This window comes from Carcharhinus amblyrhynchos, chromosome 7 (genome assembly GCF_965287045.1).
Source record: "Carcharhinus amblyrhynchos chromosome 7, sCarAmb.v2.hapA, whole genome shotgun sequence".
Lineage (NCBI taxonomy): Eukaryota > Metazoa > Chordata > Chondrichthyes > Carcharhiniformes > Carcharhinidae > Carcharhinus > Carcharhinus amblyrhynchos.
In genome coordinates, this window is record NC_137330.1 from 74,136,805 (window position 1) to 74,163,780 (window position 26,976).

Below are 26,976 nucleotides of genomic sequence, written 5' to 3' on the forward strand. Positions count from 1 at the left end.
AAAGCAAAGTTAATAGTTTGGGGTTTGAATGTGCTTTGCATATATTAGCCCACAGGAGCTTCTTCATTATTACTTACATTGCTAAACTGTAAATCAAAGTCAAACCAGAAGATACTGAGCAGAGAATTCTTCCAATGATATTGTAAGTCATCATGCTTTATATCTACTGTCTACCTGAAATTGCCAAAATTGCTGCTTTGAAAAATAAATGTCAAAACATGCTCCAAAGTGCGTGAAGAATTTTTCTGGCCCACCCAATTCTTTTGACACAGCAACAGTCACACAAGTTTGGTTTTAAGTGCCAACAGAGTATTTTTGCTCTTTCTCAACTTTACGAACAGCTTTGTGTCTTCTCATTAGCTTCATTCTTATTTCAGTTATCTTGTTATCTTTGACAGAGTCCTGAAGAAGTTGGATATCCACCTGCAGGTGAACCTGGGAATACAGATGTGCAGTTCTGTCAGATACAGTGGTGGCTTTGTTATTCATCATGGGGGTTAATCTCCTTAGGGCTTCTCCTGCTTTGCTGCTTGAACTTTGGCAGAAGTTCGCTCTATTTGTAAATGGGGTTTTGTACTGAAATGATGGTGGCAAAGCGGGAGACAGTCCTTCGAAATCCACCCACATTGAATAAGACCTGAAAGTAACATATACAGCAAAACGTTACCAGGGCAAGAATAATGCTCTTGAATTTGCTGGAGTGGGGCAGCTTGTGGCATACTTGGTTAGTTAGATATTTAATAGCACCCTCAATTGAAAATTGTTTTGTCTTATAAATTGCAGGACACATGAGCTGATAACAAAGCAGGAAAATCAATGATGGATCTGGAACCCTGTTGAATAATTAAGATGCTATCTCCTTAACCAGTCAAATTAAAGGATTAAAAACAGAGGAAATAGGAGGGTAAGTTACTGCTGGTAAATTCAAACTCAAATCAGGTTCAGAAAATAAATAGAGAGAAAGAAATATGAGATCAAGGAGAGAAAAATATATGATCAGGAATTTTTTAAAAAAATGAAAATTCTATATTCGACACTTTTAGAATCTCCAACCATAATTCACAACCTGGAGATATGAGATGTCAGTTATATTTGCTCATTTCCTGGGCCAGAGAGGTTGATTGGCAAATATTAACAATGATTATGTTGCTAAAACAGTGTTTATGCTGTTCATTACTAGTGTTATATTTTTGGTGATTTTAATGGGCAATAAATGCACAACTGCAGCAACTTCATGAAACTCATTGGAAGGTTCGGAGAAACTTGCTGCCTTTTCAGTTCCAGGCTTTGGCTGAATAAAGACATTAGCTTCTCCTATCTGAATGATAGGATAATGCTCTGATTTTCTGCTAGAATGCTAGACTGGGTAAACCTGTAACAATTCTGTAACTGCATAAAATATGTATTTAAATTATCCCATTCTGGGGATTTAGGACTAAGTAAATATCTAGGAAAAGTGGCAGCTAGAAATCTTGCTCTTCCCTGTTGCGTTTCCCTTACAAAGGCCTTCAGGATTTGGAGCATAGAGCCCTTCCTCTCTACTTTTTGGCTTTTTTGCACATCAACAGGGCAGACAGTATGATTTTTATTAATATTGCTCTGTAGCAAGCTGTCCAAGTGAACAAGTATTTTCCCAGTTGACCGACTGTTTATAAAAAAATCCATTGCATTTACTGAATGCTTCCAAATTAAGAATCCATGTCACTTTTTAACTTCTTTCCCCAAATTGTCTCAACCGAAGACTGAGATTTTCTGCACCAGTAGCACTGGGCCACCAAAGTGCAGTGAATATTGGAACATTTTGCGTAGATCATTGTGAATTCCAGTAAAGCATTTTTCTCTGTTCATTTAAATAGAGAAAAGATGTTTTTTTTTAATGACCTGGCCAGCATCTTGACCCACTCACTTTACAATATTTTCTGCTCCAAATTCTCTGATACACCTGGGCACAGAACCAAAAAATGTCCTTGCATCATCTAGTTCCAGGCACTATTTTGCAGTATCTTGTCCAACTGGCTACCCTTTAGTCTTGTGAATTTAGACTGTGAAACTTAGCAGACTACTTGATCATGGAGTGTACTACAGCTGTGGATCATCTTCTCACTTCATTTTCACACACGGGAGGTTTTTCCAACTGATGTTACTGAGTAACAACCAAAACTGGGTACTTTTATTGATTTCTTTTTCCCCCTCCCTGAGAAACATTAACATCAGCTATAGGTACAAAACAGTATCTAAGCATAGAATCTTTCATAGAAGCACAATTTGAACCTAAACGCTTTTCTAGACAAGACTATTGCATCTATTGTACCTGAGATGATTCTTTGCTTGAGCAATTCTAAACCATACTCACTGCAGTAATCTTTTCTTCTTCAACATATTGAGCTAATGTCCTCTGTAAAGCTGCTCTGTGCCTCACACAATCTCTGAGGTAAAGTATATCTGCTGCAACAACAATTTTTGTGAAAATAATTCTGCTGGTGATGTTTGTACCATTTTCAGTGCCCCTCTCAGAATGCCACAGATGATAGTGGAGTACAACAAATTGGAGTGCTTGTCAGGTATTTCCACATAGTCCGTCAATGGATTCTTCTCTAGGAATAGTGAGCAATCATCACCAGCTTGGTTCCAGAAGGTCACACGAGGAGTCACTCCAAGGTACATCTTGAAAGCAACCTGAGAATCACAAAATGGAATAACTGTTATTCAGTCTTGTACCACAACTAGCCTTTTAAAAAACATCTGCACTCAGAAGTATCCTTTCATAAGGACATAAGAACATAAGAAATAGGAGCAGGAGTAGGCCATCTAGCCCTTCGAGCCTGCCCCGCCATTCAATAAGATCATGGCTGATCTGAAGTGGATCAGTTCCACTTTCCCACTTTCTCCACATAACCCTTAATTCCCCTGTCTATCAGAAACCTATCCACCCATGACTTAAATATATTTAGTGAGGTAGCCTCCAACACTTCAATGGACAGAGAATTCCAGAAATTCACCACCCTTTGAGGTAAGAAGTTCCTCCTCAACTCTGATCTAAACTGCCCCTCCCTTATCTTGAGGCTGTGTCCTCTAGTCCGGCTATCCTTTCTAAGCGGGAAGAATCTCTCTAACTCTACCCTATCCATCCCCTTCATTATCTTATACGTCTCTATAAGATCCCCCCTCATCCTTCTAAACTTCAACGAGTACAGACCCAGTCTATTTAGTCTCTCTTCATAGTCCGACCCCCTCATCTCTGGTATCAGCCTAGTGAACCTCCTCTGCACTCCCTCCAAGGCCAAAATATCCTTCTGCAAGTGTGGCGACCAAAACTGCACACAGTACTGTGGCCTCACCAGTACCCTGTAGAGTTTGCAGCAAGACCTCCCTACTTTTATATTCTATCCCCCTCGCTATAAAGGCCAACATTCCATTTGCCTTCTTGATCACCTGCTGCACCTGCACTTCCTGTTATTGTTTCTGTCTTTTTGAGATAATTCTGTTTCGCCTTGCCTTCCTCTCCTGACCAATGTTCCCTCTAAACTTGGAGATTAGCCACAAGAGCAACGGCCCCTTTGAGATGTAAACATGCCCTGCTGCACAGCAATCTTAAAAGGACCGCACCATGCAAGAAATGGGCCACGCAGAGCAAAGAGAAATTAAAGGGGACATTTCTTCTGTCATAGTCAGATAGGTCAATCTAAATGGATGACAGTACTCATCAATTTAGTTTTCAGAGACAATGCACTCAGCAATAAATAAGAATAGCCTCTTTCAAAATTATTACATTCTATGTTAATCATTAGTGTAAATTCTGACAAAAACAATGGGGATGAAATTACTCAAGTATGTGATCCCAGTAAATACACTGTGATGATCCTTGTTGATAATCCATGTCATTGAACCTGCTGCAGTATGTTGTCCTCAGCTTGACTCATTTGAATTAAAGCTTGTGTGTCAACAATCTGGATATTCCCAATTATGTCTTGGAAACCTTGAGTTCGGGTATTCTTGAGATAATCTATGGGAGCCGCCATAGACTGCAAGAAGAGAAGTAACCTTTTTCCTAATGTCTCATTGTTACAAAAGTCAGAGACTGCAAAAACAATTGTAGTAAGTTACAATGAAACCCTGGAAAAAATAATGGAATGACTAAACATGATAGAAATACACTGAAAAATAGAAATATGGTGCAATTTAAAAAAAAATGACCTATTCCAATTAACTGGGCAGGGAAGTACCAAACAGATTGGAGAAGTGGAAAATCTTCCATTATAAATTGCATAATAATACAAAATAAACATATTCCAGCAGGCAAAAATAGGATGCCTTGAGATTTTTATGTAAATTGGAAGATTGCAGCTAAACTAAAATTTAAAAGGAATGTATAGTGTAAAGTTAAGGTTATCCGTACTAAAAATAATTATCAGCGTTTAGAAAATATGAGAGAGAGTGGAAGTGATTAAAATAAGGAAAATGATACAGGACCAAAAGGTAACCTAAAAACAACAGACAAGGTCTTTAATTAATACATAAGCAACATAGAAACATAGAAGATAGGAAAGGAGGGAGCCATTTGCCTTCGAGCCTGTTCCTCCATTCATCATGATCACAGCTGATCGTCCAACTCAATAGCCTAATCCTGCTTTCTCTCCATAACTTTTGATCCCATTTGCCCCAAGTGCTATATCTAGCTGTCTCTTGAATGCATTCAATTTTTTTGAACGGCTTCCTGTGGTAATGAATTTCACAGGGTCACCACTCTTAGGGTGAAGAAATGTTTCCTCACCTCTGTCCTAAATGATCTACCCTGAATCCTCAGACCGTGACCCCTGGTTTTGAACTCCCCCACCATTGGGAACATCTGCCCTGCATCTACTGTGTCTTAGAGCCACAGTTGGGAGGCAAAATGGGAATCTAATTGCAAAAGATGTAGATATACTACATATATCCCTTTTGTGGGACTGGAAGATCCTGTTGTTGGGAAGGGCCAGAAAATCCCACCCACTTTGATTCAGCACTAACTAGGACTTTCAAAGGAAGAATATAGCACTGAGAATCTGTATGTCATGTTCCTAAGATTATGACCATCTGTGTCTTAGAATCATAGTATCCTTACAGTACAGAATGGAACTATTTGTCCCTTCAACTCACCGACTCGCACGCACGCTTACCCCGTAACCCCATGTATTTACCCTGCTAACCTTCCTAACCTATATATCTCGAGATACTAAGGGTCAATTTAGCATGGCCAATCAACCTTCTAGCACAGAATACAATGGGTGTGTATCTCGCCTCCTGTGTTGTCTGGAACCACTCAGTTAGTGCGCTACTACACTTACATTAGTATCTATCAATCCAGTGCAGCAAGCAAACCTAAAACTAATCCATCATTGTGTGGAAGGAGACTTCTGTAAATCCTGTTGGCTCCATGTGCAAGGAGGCTGATCCCAATCTGTTCTTTTTTATATATATTATATATATGCATCTATATATTCCTTGGATCTCTGGGTTATTTTAATGGCATGGGCTGCTGCCCATGGAGGATGGCATGTCTCATCTCACACTGCATTGGATCTCTGATCCTACACTGCATCCTGTCTGAGCCAAGCGAGCAGAAATTTCCAACTTGGCCCGTTTCAGTCCCTGAGATCACTGGGTATGGTTTCCATCTGTGCAAGGACCATCTAGAAAATCATAGAAAAGACAGTCCTGGTGAAACTTCCATCAGAAACTATATGGAGATTGAGGGCCTAAAAGTGCAAAATTTTTAATACCACCTTACGTAAACAGTATTGACCTGATTTGCCACTAGGCCTCGGAAAGAATGATCTCTGCTGTTCTAAGCTTCCACTTGGCATACTGTGCAATAGCCAATGTGCAGGAACAGCAGCTTTATTATTAATGCAAATGTACTTTATTGACAGAATTAATTCTTGAGCGATTGCACGTTAAAATTGAATGCTTTCAATGCCATTAATATTTGAACTGATCTATGGATTGCTTCGGGAATCAGAACATCTGCAATGTTAGGAGGAACTGCTGCCAACCTCATATTCCATCTCCTTCTAAATAACAGCTCCATTGGAAGTGACGGAGCAGAATGGATTTCACTCAGGTGCTACTGAACTTAAGGGTTGCCCTTTTTTGCCTTTGTTACCCTCTTATAGCCAAACAGATTGAGAGGCTGTCTCGCTGTTGTGTGAATAGGTTACAGGAGAGAGGAGAGAAGGTAAAGAGGGATTGAGGGTAGGGGAGGGGAGAAGTAATGGAGGGCAATTAGATGCTCGGGTGGCAGGGATGAAAAGATTGGAATGTCAGCTGGGTCAGAGGAATGAGATTAGTCAGAATTGGGGGGATGGGGATCAGAGGCTGATGTTTGGAGGTTAGGGATTGGTTTTGGAGGGTAATGTTGGGGGGAGGGTGGATGTAGGTGAGAGGGAGATCAGAAGCCAGCATCCTGGTGAGAGATTGTGAAGACATTATATAGTTTTGGGGAGGGATGAGATCAGAAGGATCAAGGGCAGGGAGGTGGATGTGGTAGGAGATTGGGGAGATATCAGAGGCTGAAGTCAAAGAGTGCAGTGGAGGGATCAATCAGAAAGACCAGGTTGGTGGTGGGAGGTGGGGAGGGTGATGAGGTGTGGGATGAAGAGAGATCAGAAAAGTTGGAGTGAAGGATTGATATAACAAGGGAATGATAGGAATGGAAATCGGATTGAGGGGGGATGGAACTAGTCTAGGACAGAGTGGAATAAGCTGTGGGGGGTGTTGAGGGAATGACCAATTGTAAGGTTAGTAGTTGATTATCTTGGTGTGCATTTGGTGGCACTTCTGCTCCTTCTAGCCCACGGCAGTGTTAGGAAAGCATTTACCTCTTCCATGTAGCAGTCTTTGTCTCCCTTTAGCTGCTAGGTTTCCTGAGACTCAGGAAACAATGCTGAGCGTGGCTAAACCTAAAATGGAGATAAAAATCTGAGGTATGTAACCTCTTTAAAATGTTTAAATAAAAAAACTGCCTCCTAGGAGTATCCTTCATCCTGTGTCCGTTATCACCAGTGGGGCATATATTTGGCCAGTTGTCTACAGATCTGAGATTTTAAACATTTTAACATTCAACTTGACCCAGTTTTGACAGTTAATTTTTTCCCCCAATATAGAAATCATAGAAATCATACAGGAAGCCATTCAGCCCATTGAGTCTGCACTGACAATAATCCCACCCAGGCCTTAGCCCTGTATTTGCCTCATTAAAATCTTTAACCTACACATCCCAGGACACTAAGAGACAATTTAGCATGGCCAATCACCCTTAACTACAAATATTTGGACTTTGGAGGAAGCCGGAGCAAATCCATGCAGACACGGAGAGAACGTGCAAACTCCACACAGACAGTCACCCAACCAGGAATCGAACCCAGGTCTCTGTAGCTGTGAGGCAACAGTGCTAACCATTGTGCCACCATGCCACCCCAAATGTTCAATAACTCTTACCTTAGCAATTACTTCTGCGGTTTCGTAAAAATTACGACATTGAGCAATGTTTGATCGAGCCAGAAAATCTTCTACCAGCCTTGTGCCAATATTGTGTCCCCTTTACACAAGTAAATGAAAAAGCAGGTATCAATAAATCCAATTGGCAAAGAAGGTAACATCTCTTTATTCAGACAGTAGTTAGAATCTGGAACTCACTGCCACAGGGAATAGTTGAAGCAAATAGCTTAAATGAAGAAAAAAGGAGTACATGAGAGAGAAGGGAATAAAAAGTGTGGGATGAAATTAGTGTGATGTAGGAACACTAGCACAGACAAGTTGGGCTATTGCTCTGTTTCTGATCTGTGCATTTCATACAATTTTATGGAAATTAATAAATTATTATAAATATTAAGCAGATTATTTGCCTTAAGTACCATGACATTTTTGCCAATTGACATCTTCAATCTCCTTCCACAACTGCCTCTCAAGAAGGAATTTCCTTGTGTAGAAATCTCATTTATGTGTCAATCTTCAGCATGTGTCAAGATTGCAGCAACACCCAATAGACAGATTTCTCGAGGACATTCCTGATGGATCTTTTTGGCTGTTTCTGCTGCTTTAATATTTTCTCCAATATTTCCCACATTACCTCTGGCTATGACCCTGAAGCTCTGAGGCATTTTCTTTTCCCATCTCCACCTGTGTCTTCTTCAAGCTCAACTTATTTCAACTCCTATTAAAAAAATTCTATCTTTCCCTTAAAATTGAAAGGGCATTGAGCTAAAGTCACAAACGGCACTCTCTATGATTGTGATTCATTATTATTTTTCTTCCTCCACAACCTCCGAACAATCTCATGATTTTCCTCCAGCTACTCTCCTCTGCTATATACCTTGATAGGAGCACAATACTCTTATCTATGTAATCATATGCAATCAGGATATTTCTACTAATGGCTTCTATCTCCACTCCCACAACATTATATCTAGAGTACTCCATGCGGTCAGCATTCACATGTATATTAAACTTGCTCATCTCTCAACTTGCCCATTGTCTCCATATAGACAGGCTGCTTTTTAACATCCAGTGTTGGATAATCTTTCAACTAAGGATAAGGAAGACCATTTCCTTTGAATCCATCACACATGTGTTTGAGGACATAACTTGGTGCTTAGTTGTCCAGTGCCTTAAATTTAAGATTCTCATCTATGTACTTGAATCAACCCATATTTTGGTTTCTCTATATTGATAAAGTCCTCTTGTTCCGCAATAGCATCCCACCACTGAACTGATTGTGCCTCAGACTCTGATCTCTTGACTACCTCTCTCCCTTTATCCAACCGTTTGTGATGATGCCTTTAGCCACCTAAACCATACCTAAGTCCTTTCCCTAAACTCCTCGACCTTTTAAAATGGAATCATGACAGTTAGTTCTCTGTCTGTTACTTTAATGGAGATAGAATAGTGTCCTCATAGTACAGAAGGAGACTTTTAAGCCCATTGAGCCTGCACCAACAACAATCCTACTCAAGCCCCAAACCCGTAACTCCACGTATTTACTCTGCTAATCCCACCAACACTAGAGGGCAATTTAGCAGGGCTAATTAACCTAACCTGCACATCTTTGGACTGTGGGAGGAAACCAGACCACCCGGAGGAAACACAAGAAAACATGGGGAGAAGGTCCAAACTCCACACAGACAAGTCACCCAAGGCCAGAATTGAACCTGAGCTGGTAACCAGTTTAGAATAATGGGTTAATGTTGTTATTTAAATGGAGAATATGAGAATGCCACATCCACACTAATACTGCCATGTATAATTTCCAGCCTTATAATTAGTTACTATTGTAGGACAGGATTAGCCAAATTGCTAACCAATTTACTGACTCACTTATCAAATGTTAGTTAATTGCTAACTAAGTGGCCTGTACTCCACACCCAAGTATATATTTTAAATGACATTTCTGTCTCAGAAAAATCTAAAATTCTGCATTCAGCCGACAAGATTTCAGTTGTGTATTCAAACTCCACTCAGCAACAGCAACCAAAGAAATTCCCCTGATTGGACCTCAGTATTCCTCTCCCGGGGAGCCCAGCCAACTTTCCACTCTCACTTGTTCACAATTGACTTGATTTTGGTTTTATGTTTTGCCAGTTAGTCCCTCACATACTTTAATCTACTAGTTACTGCCAGCTGCAGAAAATAAGCTCAGCAGTAAGTAGGTGGGTTTAATGCTGTTTCAGTCTGGACTGTTATTCCCTCCTAATGAGAGGGCAATTCAGCCTTTTCATGTTTCCTGGCAATTTCATCAGAGAAATACGCTATGAGTGACTTACAGGAAATTCCTTATTACTGGAAATATGATAAAAAATACAAGTTCAATTTGCGAGCCTTCCCCTTCACTGATTTACTGGAAACAAAATAATAAATGAAAGGGAAAGTTTAAAACTTCCAAACCTGAATGAACAATTAGTGATCGTGAAAAGTCCACTGAATATTGAAATATTATGCCACACTCTAATTAAGACATGGTTAAATAAAACTCAAATGATGGTCACAAAACTCAGCTCCATCCTGTCAATTTATTTTGGTCGTAAAATGCAATCAATGCTGTATGATCACACTTACTGTACGGCCCGCCAAAGATGCCAATTTGAAGACAGTATTAAGTAGGTGTTAGGAAGGCATGTCTGTATTACAGAGGGTAGGCAAATTGTGATGTCAGTGCAGCGTGATTTTATGGTAATGATGCCAGTTTGAATCTGGACTGTCCAGCTAATGTCATCCCTTAGACAGGCATAGCTGAAAGTTAGTTAAGCAGCAAGAAGGGCCCTGCCCAGACCAATCAGTAGTATTTAACAGGGTCATCAAACAAGTTCAGGTTGTTTTTAGGGGAGGAGTTGCTTCAGTGGCAGGAGCAGGAGAGGAAGAAGGGCTCTCAGCAGAATGCCATCTCCACCCAGGATCCTTGGAGAGTAATTCTCCTCCCGCAGTCTCAGTGCGGAACTTGCTTTGATATCTCAGCGAAACTCAATGCTGTGAGCTGGACAAGTCTCAGCCTGGGACACTGACCCCCACCCCCCAGAGAATTGATGTAGTATGAGTGACAAACTCTTTTTTTTTCCCCTGGTGTATGTGCTTTCTCGATTTTATGATGGAGGAGCTCACTGAAATCTGCCAGCTACAGGGCAGGGCAAGCACAGTTTGGTCAGTAGCTGTGAAGGTGACTGCAGCTCTGAATTTCTTCATGCCAGATTCCTTCAGACTATCTCCCAGTCTGCCTTCCACTGCCAAATGAGGGAGATACTAATGCCAGAGGAATATATTGACCAGAAAGCATCATGCAGAATGTTCATATGGTTTTTGTCAGGATAGCAGGTTTCCCAGTTGTGCTATCAAGTGCTTTCAAATGGCTTTTGCGTATTTAAGCACACAGATTTCCACTCACTGAATGTTCAGCTGGTGAATGACCATACTCTTGTGTCATGTAGGTCAGTGCCCAACATGCTGGAAGCAGTCATCTGTAATTGCAACACTATACTCTGCATTCTCTCCTTTCCTTCTCTCCATGTACTCTATGAATTGTATGTTTTGTCTGTATAGTGCACAAGAAACAATACTTCTCACTGCACCACAATATAAGTGACAATAATAAATCAGATCACCATTGATTGGGAGTATACTGATGCTATGGTAATTGGCTGAGTTGGACTTTTCCCACTTTTTGTGGGCAGGACATACCTGGACAATTTTCACATAGCCAGGTAGATGTCAGTGTTGTAGCTGTACTGGAAGAGCTTGGCAAGTGGCATGGCAAATTGTGGAGCACAAGTTTTCAGTACATCTGCTGACCATGTAGCTCCGACATACATGTGGGTAGTATGTGGAAAATGTCATTGAGTAGACTAGGCCTGGAGCAGTCAGGGAGTCTGTTAGAGCATGGGTCATGATGAGCACGCAGCCCTTTCCAACAGGTAAGCTGTGAGCAGCAGAGGAGGAGAAAGAAGGGGAGAAAAAAGAAATGAAGGAGAAGGAAACTTGGACAGGTCCATTCCATCCTGGCTACTCATCATTGACGAATCTGAGTGCACTAGTAGTGAGCACAATCTCAATTCTCCATTCAACAACAATAATATCAGCAGACGGTAAGGTTTTAGAAACAATAACCTGGGAAAACTATCATCAGCTACTTGGTGAGTTTTGAGGTATGTAAGTATAGCCTGCTGACTAACCCAACTGGTATTTTTGGTGAAGGAATAGGTAAGATTGACGTAGAGAATTTTATTTGATTTATTATTGTCACATGTATTAACATACAATGAAAAGTATTGTTTCTTGTGCGCGACACAGACAGAGCATACCATTCACAGAGAAGGAAACGAGAGAGTGCAGAATGTAGTGTTACAGTCATAGCTAGGATGTAGAGAAAGATCAACTTAATGCAAGGTAAGCCCATTCAAAAGTCTGACAGCAGGAGGAAGAAGTTGTTCTTGGTACGTGACCTCAGACTTTTGCACCTTTTTCCCGATGGAAGAAGGTGGAAGAGAGAATGTCCGGTACGTGGGGTCCTTAATTATGCTGGCTGCTTTGCTGAGGCAGCGGGAAGTGTAGACAGAGTCAATGGATGGGAGGCTGGTTTGCGTAATGGATTGGGTTACATTTATGATCTTTTGTAGTTCCTTATGGTCTTGGGCAAAGCTGGAGTCATATCAAGCCGCAATATAACCAGAAAGAATGCTTTCTATTGTGCATCTGTCAAAGTTGGTGACAGTCATAGCTGACATGCCAAATTTCCTTAGTGTTCTGAGAAAGTGGTGGGTTTTCTTAATAATAGTGGGGGGACTAGGATAGGTTGTTGCTGACCTGGACAACAAAAAATTTGAAGTTCTCGACCATTTCCACTTCATCCCTGTTGATGTAAGTAGGAGCATGTTCTCCTTTACGCTTCCTGAAGTCGCTCGCAATTTACTTAATTTTGTTGAAATTGAAGGAGACATTATTGTTGCTGCATCAGTTCACCCGACTCTCTATATCATTCCTGTACTCTATCTCATCATTATTTGAGATCAATGATGAAACAGAGTACAATGATGAGACAGACAATGTGGTGGATGTTTTCTATATGAATTTTAAGAATGCATTTTATGAAATGCCACATGAAATATATTTTAACAAAATTGAGGCTGATGAAATAGAAAGACCTGCTTACATAAAAATTGGCTTAAGACACAGGACAGCAAGTTGCAGTAAATGGCTATTTTTCAGGCTGGAGGATGTCAGAGAGCCAGAGTTTTACAGCATAGAAAGAAGCTTTTTGGTCCAAAGTGCCTGTGTCGGCTAGCAAACATCTAACTATACTAATCCCATATCCAGTACTTGGTTTGTGGCTTTGGATGCTACAGCGTTTCAAGTACTCATATAAATGTTTCTTAAGTGTTGTGAAGGTTCCTGCCTCTATCACCTTTTCAGGTAGATTCCCATTCCCTTTGGGTGCAAAGATTTTTCCTCAAATCCCCTCTGAACTCCTGCCCCTTACCTGAAATTTATGCCCTCAGGTTATTGAACCCACTTCCTCCTATCTAAGTCCCCCATAATTTTGTAAGTGATGCAGAGGAGAGTTTGACGAGGAACTTTTTCACACAATGATACAGAGCTGAAATTCGCTGCCCGTGAGGGTAGTGGAAGCAGGAAAAAAGATCAATGATTTCAAAAGGAAACTGAATGGGAACTTGAAGGAAGTAAGATTGCAGGACTATTGGGGATCGATTGAGGGAGTGTGACTGACTTGATTGCTTTGTAGAAAGCTGACATAGACTCAATGGGTTAATTGGCCCCCTTCAGTGCTGCATATGCATCTGTCTCTATGGGGGGAAATTTTCAGGTCCCACCTGCCACGGCAATTGTAACGGGCAGTGGACGGATTATGTAAAGGTCTGCTGACCTCAGGAAGGATTTTCTGGTTTTGGGGCATGCACAGTCAGAAAATCCCTCTGTATGACTTGCCTTGATGCCAGCAGTACTAACAATCTGTGCTTTCATGGTAACATGCTGAGATCACATAACTTCACTCTGAATTTCCACTGCTGCATTCGAGCATTGGGTGGCTGCTGCTTATGCTGCAATGGAAACTAAGACATTGGTCATCAGATTCTGCACTATGGCTGAGTCTATAAGTGTTCTCATGGAGTTAATTGGACCATCAGGAAATGATGGGCTAAAGTAAAGTTTATTTATTTATTAGTCACAAGTAAAGCTTACATTAACGCTGCAATGAAGTTACTGTGAAATTCCCCAAGTTGCCACATTCCGATGACTGTTCGGATCAATGCACCTAACCAGCACATCTTTCAGACTGTGGGAGGAAACCTGAGGCCTGGAGGAAACCCACGCAGATACAGGGAGAATGTGCAAACTCTACACAGACAGTGACCCAAGCCAGGAATTGAACTCGGGTCCCTGGTGCTGTGAGACAGCAATGCTAACCACCGTGCCACAGTGCTGCCCCAAAATTGCTCCAAGCTCTGTTGAAAGCCCTGAATCAAGTTAGTATCTTGATGTTCCTCGAAAGTGACTATAGCCTTTCTGGCAGACCTACCAATGCACCAAGCACTTGACAGTTCATGCTTATAAGCCATTTTCTGTAAGCTGCCCAACCAATGTCCTCATCTGTGTCCTCTGCTGCAGAAATCATATGCGACATTGTCATCAAGGGAGATAACATCAGCAGAACCTGCATTCCCTGCCAGGGAACAGTGAGCCTGTTAATAGGCTGCCTCCTGTAAAATTAAATGGTGAGTGTGCTGTGTTAGTGAGCAAGTTAAAAGCCTCCTGATTATTCTTTTCATGTTGGTAAGATCTGGCTCACACTGTTCAACAAAAACAGCATTTGGGTACTAAACCTGGAATTATCCATTTAAGACTGCCAGGCAAACCCGTGTGCTGACAATCAGCAATTAAAACCAAAACTGAGCGCAAGATCCAGGCTTTCAAACAGGCGTGTCTTATTAGCACTGCACCCATTTAATGGTTGTTTTCATCTACTGGCCAAATTAGCTCCCAGGTGTTGAGAGGTAAATATTGACCAGTGCACTAGGGTTAAATAGTGCCATAAAAAGGCAGACTGGTTCTCTCAGCATGGAACTTTGCACATGGGTGGGCAACAAAGTGGGAAACATTCTACACTAGGGGAGTGATTTTTATAAAAGTTATTCCATGATATTTCAAAATATCTGAGTAAAACCTTCAACTTGCAGGAAGATAAAGTCTTCTCAAATGATAATTGTATGTAAATTTGAAAATTAGCATATTGCAGGATGAAGAATATTAGGACATGATTATAGTATCATTTAAAATGCATGGTCCTCCAATGTTTAATGTATAGGGGGCTATTTGTAGGAAATGTTTTATTTACCTGGGCATTATATCAGCCTAATATTAATGGATTTCTCATCCTTCTTCCTCTGTTAATAGATACCAGCACAATATTACTCACATTTTATCCAGCACTTTGTTGATATCCTCATCCTTTTTGCAGTCTTCACAAAGCTGTGCTACGAGAGTCCCATATGTGAGTATAAAGAGTTCAGTGCCCTGCAGGGTATAGTAACAACATTTTAGGAAATTAATTGACCTTGTACATCATTCTTAGGCCAAATTTAAATCATAATACACTACAAACTAAATTATACTGTATGTAATGAAAAGGAATGATTTTTTCCTGTTGGTCAAGATGAAGAATGGAAAAGTTTGCATTTTGGGTACTCAATGTCAGCATCAAATTTTTAGATGCTGTTTCATGTTCTCAAAAGTCTCTCTACAGTACGTATTCATCTTTAAGATTGTGAGTGTACTGACACTTCATGGATTGCAGTGATTCAAGAAGCAATGTCCAAATCCTGCAAGCGAAAATTAAGAAATCAAAATTTTGCAAACTCCCACTTTCAGAGGTAAGAGGGTGGTCTAAGAACCCTTTATGCTGGAAGACATGCCAGAATCTGGGTTGATTGTCTGATTTGCCTTTTTAACAATTAAATCATGGGATGTGGACATCACTGGCTAAGTCATATACTCCTCTTTACCCACCAAAATTTACCCACATTCAGAGATCGGTGGACAAACATGCCAAAGTCCCTTTGTTCTTTGGAACTTCATAGTGTCAGACCTTTCATAGTATACTTCCTTGTCAAATTACTTCTTCCAAGTGCATCACCTCACACTTTTCAGGTTTAAATTCTATCTGCCACTTATCTGCCCATTTGACTGTCTCATCTATATTTTCCTGTAACCCAAGACACTGAAAATCACAGTTAACCATCCAGCCAATCTTTGTGTCATTGGCAAACTTACTGATCCTACACCCCACAATGTACCAGTCCTGAATCCCTATCAACTTACTCTTGAAAGCCTCCCACATGCCAGATGTTGATGTGCCCTCAAACATCTGTCCCCGATCTACATTCTTCAGTTCCTGCCTAAATTTGTTGTAATTAGCTTTCCCCCAATTTACCACCTTAGCTTGAGGACTACACTTACCTTTATCCATCAGTACCTTAAAGCTTACTGAATTGTGGCCACTGTTCCCGAACTGCTCCTCTACTGAAATATCAACCATCCTGCCAGGCTCAGTCCCCAATACCAGGTCCAGTGTGACCCCTTCCCTTGTTGGGCCATCTACATACTGTTTCAGGAAGCCCTCCTGTATGCTCCTTACAAACTCTGCCCATCCACACCCCTAGCACTAAGTGAGTTCCAGTCAATATAAGGGAAATTAAAAATTCCCACCACAACAACCCTGTTACTTTTACACCTTGCCAAAATCTGCCTACGTATCTGTTCCTCAGTCTCCCACTGGGCAATTGGGCAGCCTGTAGTAAACCTTTCTTCAATAGCAGGACCACATTAGCTGATCTCCAGTCCTCTGGCACTTCCAACAAGGGGCAAACACGCGATGGGTCGTACGAGGGCTGCTCTTGGATGTTTCGAGAGTAGCCTAGTACTTCACATCGTTAGTGTACACTTAAACTGGACCAGATGCTGGGCAACACAACAGCTCAGTGACTATCACTGTTTGCTGTGCAGATACATGGATTTGGGCCAGTGTCTGCGGGAGTTTGTCCATTCTCCCCGTACTTGCATGGGTTTTCTCCGGGTGCTCCAGTTTCCTCCCACACCCCAAAGATGTGCTCAGGCTGATAGGTATAACAAATTGCCCCTAAATTAGTCTTCCCTCAATGTGGAATGCCATAAGCATAGACAAGTGTCATGGGTGGAGAGGGGACTCATAATGTTAAAATGGCGGTGCGGGCTCGTTGGGCTGAAGGGCCTGTTTCCCATGCTGTGTTGTTCTTTGTGCTTTGTTCCCCAGTGGCCAAGGAGGAATTAAAAATTTGGGTCAGACCCCCTGCAATTTCCTCCTTTGCCTGGGACGCAATTCATCTGGACCTGGAGATTAATCCATTTTTAAGCTCACCAATTCTTCCAATACCTTGTCACTCCCTATGTTAATTTTTTTGAGAGCCTCACAGTCTCTCTCCTCCTGAGTTCCATAACTACCTCCTCATTCTCATGGGTGAAGACAGATTTGAAATATTCATTTAACACCCTACCAATGTCTTCTGCCTTCACCCACAGATTTCCCCCTTGGTCCCTAATGGGCCCTACCTGGTTATCCTCTTCCCATTTATATACTTATAGAACATCTTAGGATTTTCCCTCCTTTTATCAGCAAGAGATTTTTCTTTTCATTGTGAAGCTCACTTGCTTCATATTGAGCTTCCCTGTAATTCAGCAGAATCTCCTTAAAATACTTTATCAGTACTTTCATTCTGCTGTTTAAGACAGAATGGCTATGCATTCCATTTGCATTTTATCTTGAAGGACAATCAATTGTTCTTTCAACTGTTTATTTTCGTTTTGTCCTCTTGCCAATTCATCTTGGGTTTCAGTGCATCATCTCACTGACTCAGCTTGTAGTTTGCACCTCAAATCTTCCAGTTCTGCTCCGATACATTTTCATAGCATAGATAGTTTAATTTACTTTTTGCACATTGTCCTTTTTTCAGTTATGTCAGATGGCTATCCTTCATTCGCAACCATCTGCGTACTCTGCACTGCCACCTCTTGTCGCAGTTTATGTGCTGTGCCAGCATTTTCAAAAATAGCTCCATTTTTGAATGTTTGGCTGCATCTCAGTCATTTCTTTCTTCTGCACTAAACTCAATGGCTTATACATTTTGTTGCACTGGAATGGCCGATGACCACCTTGTGACTTACTTGAATATCAGGGACAGCAGTGGGCCAGGAGATTCAAGCGATGGCTCAATTAGTGCGATCCACGCTGGCACACAGGCCTGAGTGTGTCTCCCAATGCTGGATTTCTGGCATTGTCAGTTCTGCGCCAGAAATAGATGTGGAGCTACATTATACATGTAATTTAAATGTAATTTCAATGTAATTAGTGGGTCCAACCTCCACCACCACCACCTGTACTTCACTCCAGTGGGGTTTACAATAGCTCCCCACTTGTGCGGAGCAGCAAACCGACCCCATTGGAGTGAGGGGGAGGCAATTGAGGCCCCCGAGTGGTTTGGTGATGGGATGCCCCCTGGGCCTAGGCACCTTAGCAATGCCAGTGTGGACCCACTGGCATTGCTGATGGGGCAAAGTGCTAATGCCCAGGGGGCATTGTGGCACTGTCCATCAGGCATGGGGCTATGCCAAGGGGGCAGAGGCCTAATGGGGGAGGGCCTGACGGGGGCGGGCCCTCTGGGGAGGGAGCAATCAGCGGAGTGGGAGGTCCCACTGCTACTCTGCACTTTGAGTGACAGAGGGAGGGAGGCCAGCGATCAGGGCTGGCCATCTGGGTGGGGGTGGCAGTCAGCTGGGGGGGGGGAGGGGCCCGGTCTGCGGGGGTGCTGTTGGGATTGGAACTGACGGGGAGCATTTGAGACTGCCAGTGAGGGGAGGAGGATCAGGGAAAAGGGGGACGTGAGTTCAAGGCTTCTGGAGTTGGAGGGGATTGAGGCTGAGCCCGGGCATGTTTGGTGGTGGTGGTGGGGGGGGGGGGGGGGGGGGGGGGGTGGCGGGAGCACAGGGGGCTAGCGTTGGAGGGGTTTCGGGGCTGTCCATTGATTGAGCAATTGGGAGGCTGCAGACAGGGGCCACTGGGCGTGTGCCGGTCTCTGCACTAACTAACCAGCACACGCACAGTGGCCCACTCAGCGCTATGTTGCCTGTCTCCCAAATGGGAACAGGTCCCACCCACTGAATTTTAATGGGATTTGCACTTGTGATCTCTGCGGTGCACAGGATGTGGGAGATTCTTCTCTGAACTCCCACTGAAAAAACAGAATGATTTACTCCAGTTTTCATGCAAATTCCACACTTAAGAGTTTTTTTGGAAGAATCGCCCCCATTGTCTCCCTCACTCTGCTCTATTCTGTCTTTCTCATATTGGGTTTCTTGCTGTCTTTTGTGCTCTATTGGGAGTTGCCCTCTCTCTCTCTGGGGTTTCTTGCTGCCTTCTCTCTAAGATCTTTTGTTACCTTTCATTCAGGATGTGTTAGACCTCTCTGGGTCTGATTTAGCCATTATCTTATCCAAAATGTTTCTGGTTATTCTAGTTTCTTGTCCATGGCCTCCAGCTGTCAGTTTTCTTTGTTGTGAGTTTCTCATGGTTTCACCATCTTGGCAGACTCCCAGATATCGTGGCCTTCTCATTTTATTAAACATCTTTCTTTAAAGAAAATACTGCAGCTTATTTTCTGGGTGATTCTGTCTCACTTTACGTTGCAGGACAGGTCCTTTTTTGGGGGCATCTGCAGCTTTCCAGTTTTCTCCTGGTAATTTTCCTGTGATTGTTCGAGCTGGGGAGGATGCTAGCTAATGTGGAGTTCTTTGCTTTTAAACTTTCAGGGTACAACCATTTGTTTCTGTAAGCATTTTTTTTTCCTTTTACTTTGTCAGAACTTTTCTCCTTTTTGCTGAATGTTCTCACTCTGGAGGACTTCTCAGCATTTAAGGATTATCCTTCTTTTTAACTTAAACCTAGAACACTGCTTTCTATTTGCTGTTTTTGCTGTAAAGTTTTTTATTCAATCTTTAGAGCAGTAACAGTTTTTTTTTTATTCAGCTCTGCCACCTCACAGTATATGTTACTCTTTAACTATTTACTGATCCCAGATATTGTTGTGCATACAGCAGGCAGATAGGCTTCAAGAGTGTTCTTTCCTAGTCTTTTGCCATGTGACTCTATACATCACGTAAGTAGAAGTAGGGAGCCCTGGATGACTCAGGATATTGAAGCCCTGGTCAAGAAGAAGAAGGAGGCACATGACTTGTGTAGGCAACTGGGATCAAGTGGATCCCTTGAAGAGTATAGAGGGTGTAGGAGTAGAGTTAAAAGAGAAGTCAGGAGGGCAAAAAGGGGACATGAGACTGCTTTGGCAGATAAGGCAAAGGAGAATCCAACAAGCTTCTACAAATACATAAAGGGCAAAAGAATAACTAGGGAGACAGGAGGTCTTCTTAAGAAACAACAAGGTCATTTATGTGCAGATCCACAAGAGTTGGGTGAGATCCTAAATGAATATTTCTCATCAGTATTTACTACTGAGAAAAGCATAGATGTTTGGGAACTTGGGGGAACTAAGTAGTGATGTCTTGAGGGGTATATATATAACAAAGAAGGAATTGCTGTAAATCTTAAAGCACATCAAGGTAGATAGATCCCCGGGACCTGATGAAGTGTATCCCAGGACACTGTGGGAGGCTAGGGAGGAAATTGCAGGTCCCCTAACAGAGATATTTGAATCATTAATAGTCATAGATGAGATGTCTGAAGATTGGAGGGTGGCAAATGTGCCTTTGTTTAAGAAGGGCTGCAGAGAAAAGCCTGGGAATGTCAGATTGGTGAGCCTCACAAGTGTAGTGGGTAAGTTATTAGAAGGTATTTTGGGACAGGGTCTACAAGTATTTAGAGATAAGGACTGATTAGGGACTGTCAGAATGGCTTTGTGAGTGGGAAATCATGTCTCACAAATTTGATTGAAGTTTTTGAAGGGGTAACCAAGAAGGTAGATGAAGGCAATGCAGTCGATATTGTCTACATGAACTTTACCAAGGCCTTTGACAAAGTACCACATGTTAGAACATAGAACCCTACAGTGCAGAAAGAGGCCCTTCGGCTCATCAAGTCTGCACCAAACACAAACCCACCCAGGGTCTATCCCTATATCCCTACATATTATACCCATTAAGCCCTCTAACCTACGCATCCCTAGACACTAAGGGGCAATTTCTTAGCATGGCCAATCAACCTAACCCGCACATTTTTGGACTGTGGGAGGAAACCGGAGTACCCAAAGGAAACCCACGTGACTTTAAAGATTTGCTGCAAAGTAAGAAAAATAGGCATGATACTTGTGTTAAACAGCAGCAGGGAACTTCTGCAGAGAAATAAAAGGGGCTAATAGTTCAAAGTGAGCCTTTCGCAAATTTCACACATACCATGTGATATGCTGCACCTGTAGATGATGTAGATGGCAAATGCCAATCCTATAGGATAGGGAACATAAGAGAACAGATTCTTAATGACAACCTAGATTTTAAAACAAACAGTTGCAGTTTTATCCAACTTAAGACATTCTTTGTGATCTCCAAATGTATTAAAAACCTAAGTTAAAGCATATTGGTACAAGTTACAAGTTGTTCGCTCAAGCTGCAAGGTTTGAGAAGTACAAACTGCTTCAGTTTATTTTTGTGGCGGTAACTCCACAATCAATAATAGAAATGGTTTTGATCTGGTATGCTTGCAGCAAACTGAGTACTAATTTTTGGAGGCTTGTATAATCACTTATTTTGATAACAATGTACTCTTTTAACAGAAAATTGGGAGGCCTTAGAGAAAGTAAAACCTGTTTCACAATTTGGCTGAAAATATACTGATAAATAGAAATGGACTCCTATTTTGTACCAAATGAGTTTAGGAGTAATTCTGCAATCTGTTGCTGCTAGGAAGTGCATCTCAGGAAATAAATGAATGAGCAACATAGATTTTCTACATGTAGAAAACCTCTTATGTATCCTGGACTTGGTTACATTGAAAGTATTTAAGAATCTGGATAAAAATAATCTGATTCTCAGAATAATGTTCAACATTAAAGGTGTTTTATAACCAGAACCAAACTAATATTGTTCCACTGAAATCAATGGAATGAAAATGTGGATGATCTATTTTACAAGGTTACTGTTCCTGGAGCGAATTCCCAGTACAGCAGATAGTGAAGCTGTGGACCAGCGTATCGAAGGAGGAAGCATAAATCGATGGCAGGGACTAGGTAATTTTTTTAGCAACAGAAATTTTGAAAGGTGAAGTGGATAGGAAAGATGATGCTGGCACTGGTATGATGATGGAACTGATCTTTTCTAGTCTGGGGGAGTCCTATAATCCTTAAGACATTTGAGGATATTGGTTGTTGGTGGAGAAGAGGTTAATTTATTTTACCTAGTAGTGTATCATGTGTAAATAAGCAATCCAGGGTTTAGCTGATGCCTGGTGGAACTGAAGAGAAATTTCCCAGAGGCTTGCCTGAAATTGGTCACTTTTCTTTTCTGAATTTCCTTTTTACTCCTTTAAAAGTTATAATTGCCTGCAATTGGGCTATATGACATTAGAGTGAGCATTGCTGATCTTTTTCTCACTTCTTTTTATATGTACATTCATATTATGCTTGCATATAAAGAGCCCAGCATTTTTTTATTCCAAAATTCCCAGTACATGGAGTTATGGTTACCATTGATATTATCAACTAGATGACAATATCATCATGGAGCCCCTACAGTACAGTCCCAATTAGCCTGCACCAACAACAATCCCACCCAATCTCTATCACCGTAACTCCACGTATTTATCTCACGAATCCCCCTGACTCCAAAGGGCAATTCACCATAGTCAATCAAACTAATCCGCATATCTTTGGAGTCTGGGAGGAAACCCGTGCATGCAGAGGAAACACGTGTAGACATGAGGAAAACGTGCAAACTCCATGTGCATATTCTGGAATATCACTTTTTTCAAAAGCAAACTCCATTCACATAGAATTGGATCCATGCTGGTTTTTATTCATCCAGTTCAAAGTAATAAATGCTTTTAGAATATTAGCAGAAATGGATGGGGGGATAATTTTGGATTTGTTGGTGTTACCCCTGATTTCTTGCAGCGACACTATTAATTATGCCAGTGTATATGTAATAGAAATAAACATATTTTGTGTATTCAAATCTAAAAATAATGCTAAGCACGATTCACCACTGAATGTAAAAGTAGTTTTTGTTCTCTCCAAACAATAATTAACATCCTCATTAATTGCATCTGATAAACTAATCCCTTTCAGGCCATAGAGCAGAAAGTTTCATCATCCCCAATTGCTATCTGACTAAATGGAATAACATTCTTGCAGTGATTACTGCTTTTAATCAGATTTTAATGAAAAGCTGAATGCTAATCTGCATTCACTTCATAAATTTGCAAAGCGAGTTCAGAGAAAAACCAACATCTTGGATTTGATGATATATGTATCAATCAAGCTCTAGTAAATAGGCAGATCTTAATCAGTTTGGGGGTTCCCTGAAAAGGAGCTACAAGGCTTATTATTGATGTGAAAAAAATAGAATGGTCCTTACCTGATTTTCAATTTGAAGTTGCATCTCAAATCAGGCCCAGTAGGTCCCCATGGGACAACAGTACTTACTTACCAGCTGGTGGAATCTTATCAAGTACATTGCTTCCCTAGTCCCCATAATAAAATAAATTCCCTCTCGCTAGCTCTTTTGGAACTTACAGTTTCTAATGCCACAACAGGATTTTAGAACAATGAATGTAACAATAATCGTGCTAATAAACCAGTACAGGTCATTGCAATTCGATAACTGATTTAAACATCGACTTTTACTTTCGCTCCTTTCTCCAGTGCACCCAAGATATTTAATTTATTTTCCAATTTCATAGTACAATAATCTTTTATTAAAATTCCATTGCATCCTCATTACCTACCTTTTTCAGGTATTTATCTCACCTTCAAATCTATAGGTAAAAAATACCACAATGTACAAACTGATTCCTATTGTGAGACTGAAGCTATTCCAATCTTGCATGAATTAAACACTGTTGTAACACTGAAAATATTTGCATGCAATCGCACAGGATGATCTTACTATTTGTTGTTTTCCTGATCTTCTATTTGATTGTCGAGACATGGTTTACTGAAATCTATCACATGGTATGCATTATCCAGCTGTCCAGTTTAAAGCATCCCTTGTAGTTCTCTCCTCCTGTGATCGGTTGGAAGAAATGCTGCTCCTTCAGAGTTCTTTTCTTATTGAAGGCACTGAAGAAAACAAGCCAGACTGGTACCACAAATGATGTCTCTTTGGAAAAACCAAAGAAACATCTCCCCCTGTAGGTTAAAATAACCTGTTGTCTGTTCGTTGTTTTGAAAGAGTTGGCATCAAAAAGAATTAAAATATGTCATTGAAGAATTCACAAATTTAAGAGCAATTTGAAAGTTATACAACCATTGATTAAATATCTCAAATATCTGAACAAAAATTGTATTTCCAATGTTGGGGCCAATACATTTCACAAAATCAACAAACAAAACAACTCTTTACAAAGAGAACAAAGAACAAAGAACAACTCAGCACGGGAAACAGGCCCTTCGGCCCAACGAGCCCGCGCCGCCGTCCCACTGTCTCAGTGTCCTATTCATGATTTTAGTCTACGCCTAATGTGCCAGGATCAGGGAGGTCCAATTTAGGGACAATTTAGTACCCAATCAATCAGCCTAAAAGCACATCTTTGGGGATGTGGGAGGAAACCGGAGCACCCGGAGGAAACCCACGCAACCACGGGGAGAACGTGCAAAAAAGATATTTACGTTGTGTTAATAATGGTGGTATATTTAATTCTGAATTTAATTTGTATGAGAACCTTTGTAATTCCTCAAGCATTTCTGAAAAATGAAGATAGTTGAATTATTGTCAGCCACATAAAGAGACCACTTGCCTATAAGTAATATGAATTAAAAAGATTCTCCATGGTGGTGCACAATGGTTGGCACTGCTGCCTCACAGTGCCAGGGACCTGGCCATTTTCAGCTTACGGATTGCATGAAGTCATGTATTAAATTCACCTCCAAAAATAAACTCTCTGATTGAGAACCTGATCACCTTAATTTCATGGGACATGAATGTAGGCTTCAGAAGTTGCAAAAGACATTCATCTGTGAATGGTTTCATTGAATACTAAATTGTTAAATAAAGAACTTGTATTTATAACGTCCATAGAATATTCCAAAAACATTCAGAACTGTTCAATTCTGGCCTTCAGTCACTGTCAATCTGGGGTTTGCAGGTTCTCCCCTTGTCTGCATGAGTTTCCTCTGGGTGCTCTGGTTTCCTCCCACCGTCCAAAGACAGGCAGGTTAGGTTGATTGGCCACGCTAAATTGTGCCTTAGTATCAGGGGACTAGGAGGGTAAATATGTGGGGTTACCGGGATAGGACCTGGGTGGGATTGTTGTCCGTGCAGGCTTGATGAGCCAAAATGGCCTCCTTCTACACTGTAGATTCTGTAAAATCTGTAGATTCTGTAATGCTTTTCAGCTTATGGATTACCTACAGTCACGTATTAGATTCACCTCTAAAAATAAACTCTCTGATTGAGAACCTGATCACCTTAATTTCATGAATGTATGCTTTAAAAGTTGCAAAAAACATTCATCTGTGAATGCTTTCACTAAATACTAAATTATTAAATAAAGACATTTTTATTTTTAATGTCCTCAGAATATTCCAAGAATATTTGCAATTAAAGGGCTATTTTTTGAAGAATAGTCAATGGGGCTAATTTAAAGCACCTTGCCTGGCACAAATGAGGTGGTACCACCCTGAAAACAGCCTTAGATCACTCATGGCCCCCAAGTCACTCTCTGACTTTAGCTTGGGTCCTTGGGAAGGGTGGCATGGACACAAGACTGTATCAGAAGGGAGATTAATTTTAATTTTAGGCACACAATGAACGGTTGCAAATAGAGAGGTCTTGCCATCTGCTCGCCTGTGAGCCAAAGATATCTTGAGGCCATTTGCAATACGCAGACAAAAATCTTAAAAAACTCTTAAGAGGCTACTCAAATAATTGTCTATTCCGCATCAGTATGAGATCCCCCTTAAAGCCAGAGTATCTCTCCTTAAGCTTTAATTGAAAGTTGGCTCCAAAAGAGTCAGACAATTCCCCCTCACCCTGAACCTTTCAACTCACATCCTCAGCTCACAAGTTGTCTCAGGATACAAGCTCAACACTTGCATTCTTGGCAACATGCATATGAACATTTGACCTCAAAATTTCTTGAGCTTCACAGCTACAATAATGAACACATTCAGGACTAGCTACTTTTGATGAAGGACGTTGAAGTAGGGTTAGTCGACTATTGCAACAAATTGTTATCATTCTAATCTGTTCATAAATTAGAAGTTGTAACCTTCTTCAGGATTTTTCTTAGAGAACTATACTGAAATCTCTTAATGCATGGCAGTATGGAAATTTAAAATGTTACTGCAGGTTGACCTAATGCAGCAGATCATCTCCTCTTGCGTAATAACTCAAATGTACTTTTCTCTTTTTTCCTTTCGTTAATGGAAATTTCCCATTGAAACAATGCTAACCATTTCAAGGCTTAGTTATGCCCCGGCATTCACTCTCTTAATTATTCTCTCTGTGGAGATTTGTAAATGGGAATAAATAACGCTAGGATAAACTGCAATAAAAACAATTCAATAATGTTACTACACTATGAATATTGTTTTATTATATTTCACTTTCATGATTGTTAAACACAATAAATACTACACGCATTCTTAAATGCTAGATTCCTTCTTTGAATGCTGCAGGACAGCAAAGATTATCAAGAGTAACCTTGAAAACCCATTATTCAATGCGCTACTGTGTATTGAATATCGAGCCCAGTACAGAGAGCTTTTTACAGAACCTGTACAGTGAGTCCAGTCAATTTTATGGTTAATGGATGTCTCTTGAGGAAATTGACTGCTTGAGGCATCTTTACTAAATGCTTTAGTTCCATTATCTTTTTCTGTTAATTCGGATAAAATACCAAGGTGTGGGAGGGTGTGGGGCGTTCCTAAATGCAAGCTTTTAGACATTTTCATGTCAAAGTACTGTGCTGGAAAATTATCAGAAGAACATATGACTCAAATGCTCTCATTGAGTGATGGAGAGGAAACATGGAAGAGTAGAGTTTCCCATGTGAAGAAAGCTAATGAAATTTAATCATTTTACATTCAATCAAAATACAGAAATGCGTAAATAAACAGAAGCATCCCAAACAAATGATGATATCTCTTCAAATGGTGGACAGTAATAGGAATCAGCCACTGTAGAGGATGTGGAACCATTGCTGTCTGTCCATGCTTATGCATCATGTATTCATCAAGCTATATTGCT

General features: G+C 40.9%; 1 protein-coding gene across 2 annotated transcripts; it reads right to left on the minus strand.

Annotated features, from left to right (window-relative positions):
• Positions 1-294: 294 nt before the first annotated feature.
• On the minus strand, positions 295-23,715 carry LOC145345501 (trafficking protein particle complex subunit 3-like). Of its 2 annotated transcripts, XM_080193325.1 has the most exons (6): positions 23,674-23,715; positions 20,968-21,015; positions 14,954-15,051; positions 7,477-7,576; positions 2,494-2,676; positions 295-435 (listed from the first exon to the last, which is right to left on the minus strand). In XM_080193325.1, exons 1-6 carry the CDS (start codon positions 23,713-23,715, stop codon positions 295-297), a joined length of 612 nt encoding a protein of 203 aa, XP_080049451.1. The 2 variants fall into 2 exon arrangements, with proteins under 2 accessions (XP_080049451.1, XP_080049452.1); XM_080193326.1 differs by lacking the exon at positions 20,968-21,015.
• Between the last annotated feature and the right edge of the window lie 3,261 nt (positions 23,716-26,976).

What these genes read in the sequence shown, in the direction of transcription:
- LOC145345501 (XM_080193325.1), bottom strand. Translation starts at nt 23,715, where the DNA reads ATGTCTCGACAATCAAATAGAAGATCAGGAAAACAACAAATA. An exon ending in GATCAGGAAAACAACAAATA is followed by an intron (nt 21,016 to 23,673) that starts GTAAGATCATCC and finishes CCTATCCTATAG; the next exon opens with GATTGGCATTTGCCATCTAC. An exon ending in TGAGAGGGGCACTGAAAATG is followed by an intron (nt 436 to 2,493) that starts GTACAAACATCA and finishes CTGTATTCCCAG; the next exon opens with GTTCACCTGCAGGTGGATAT.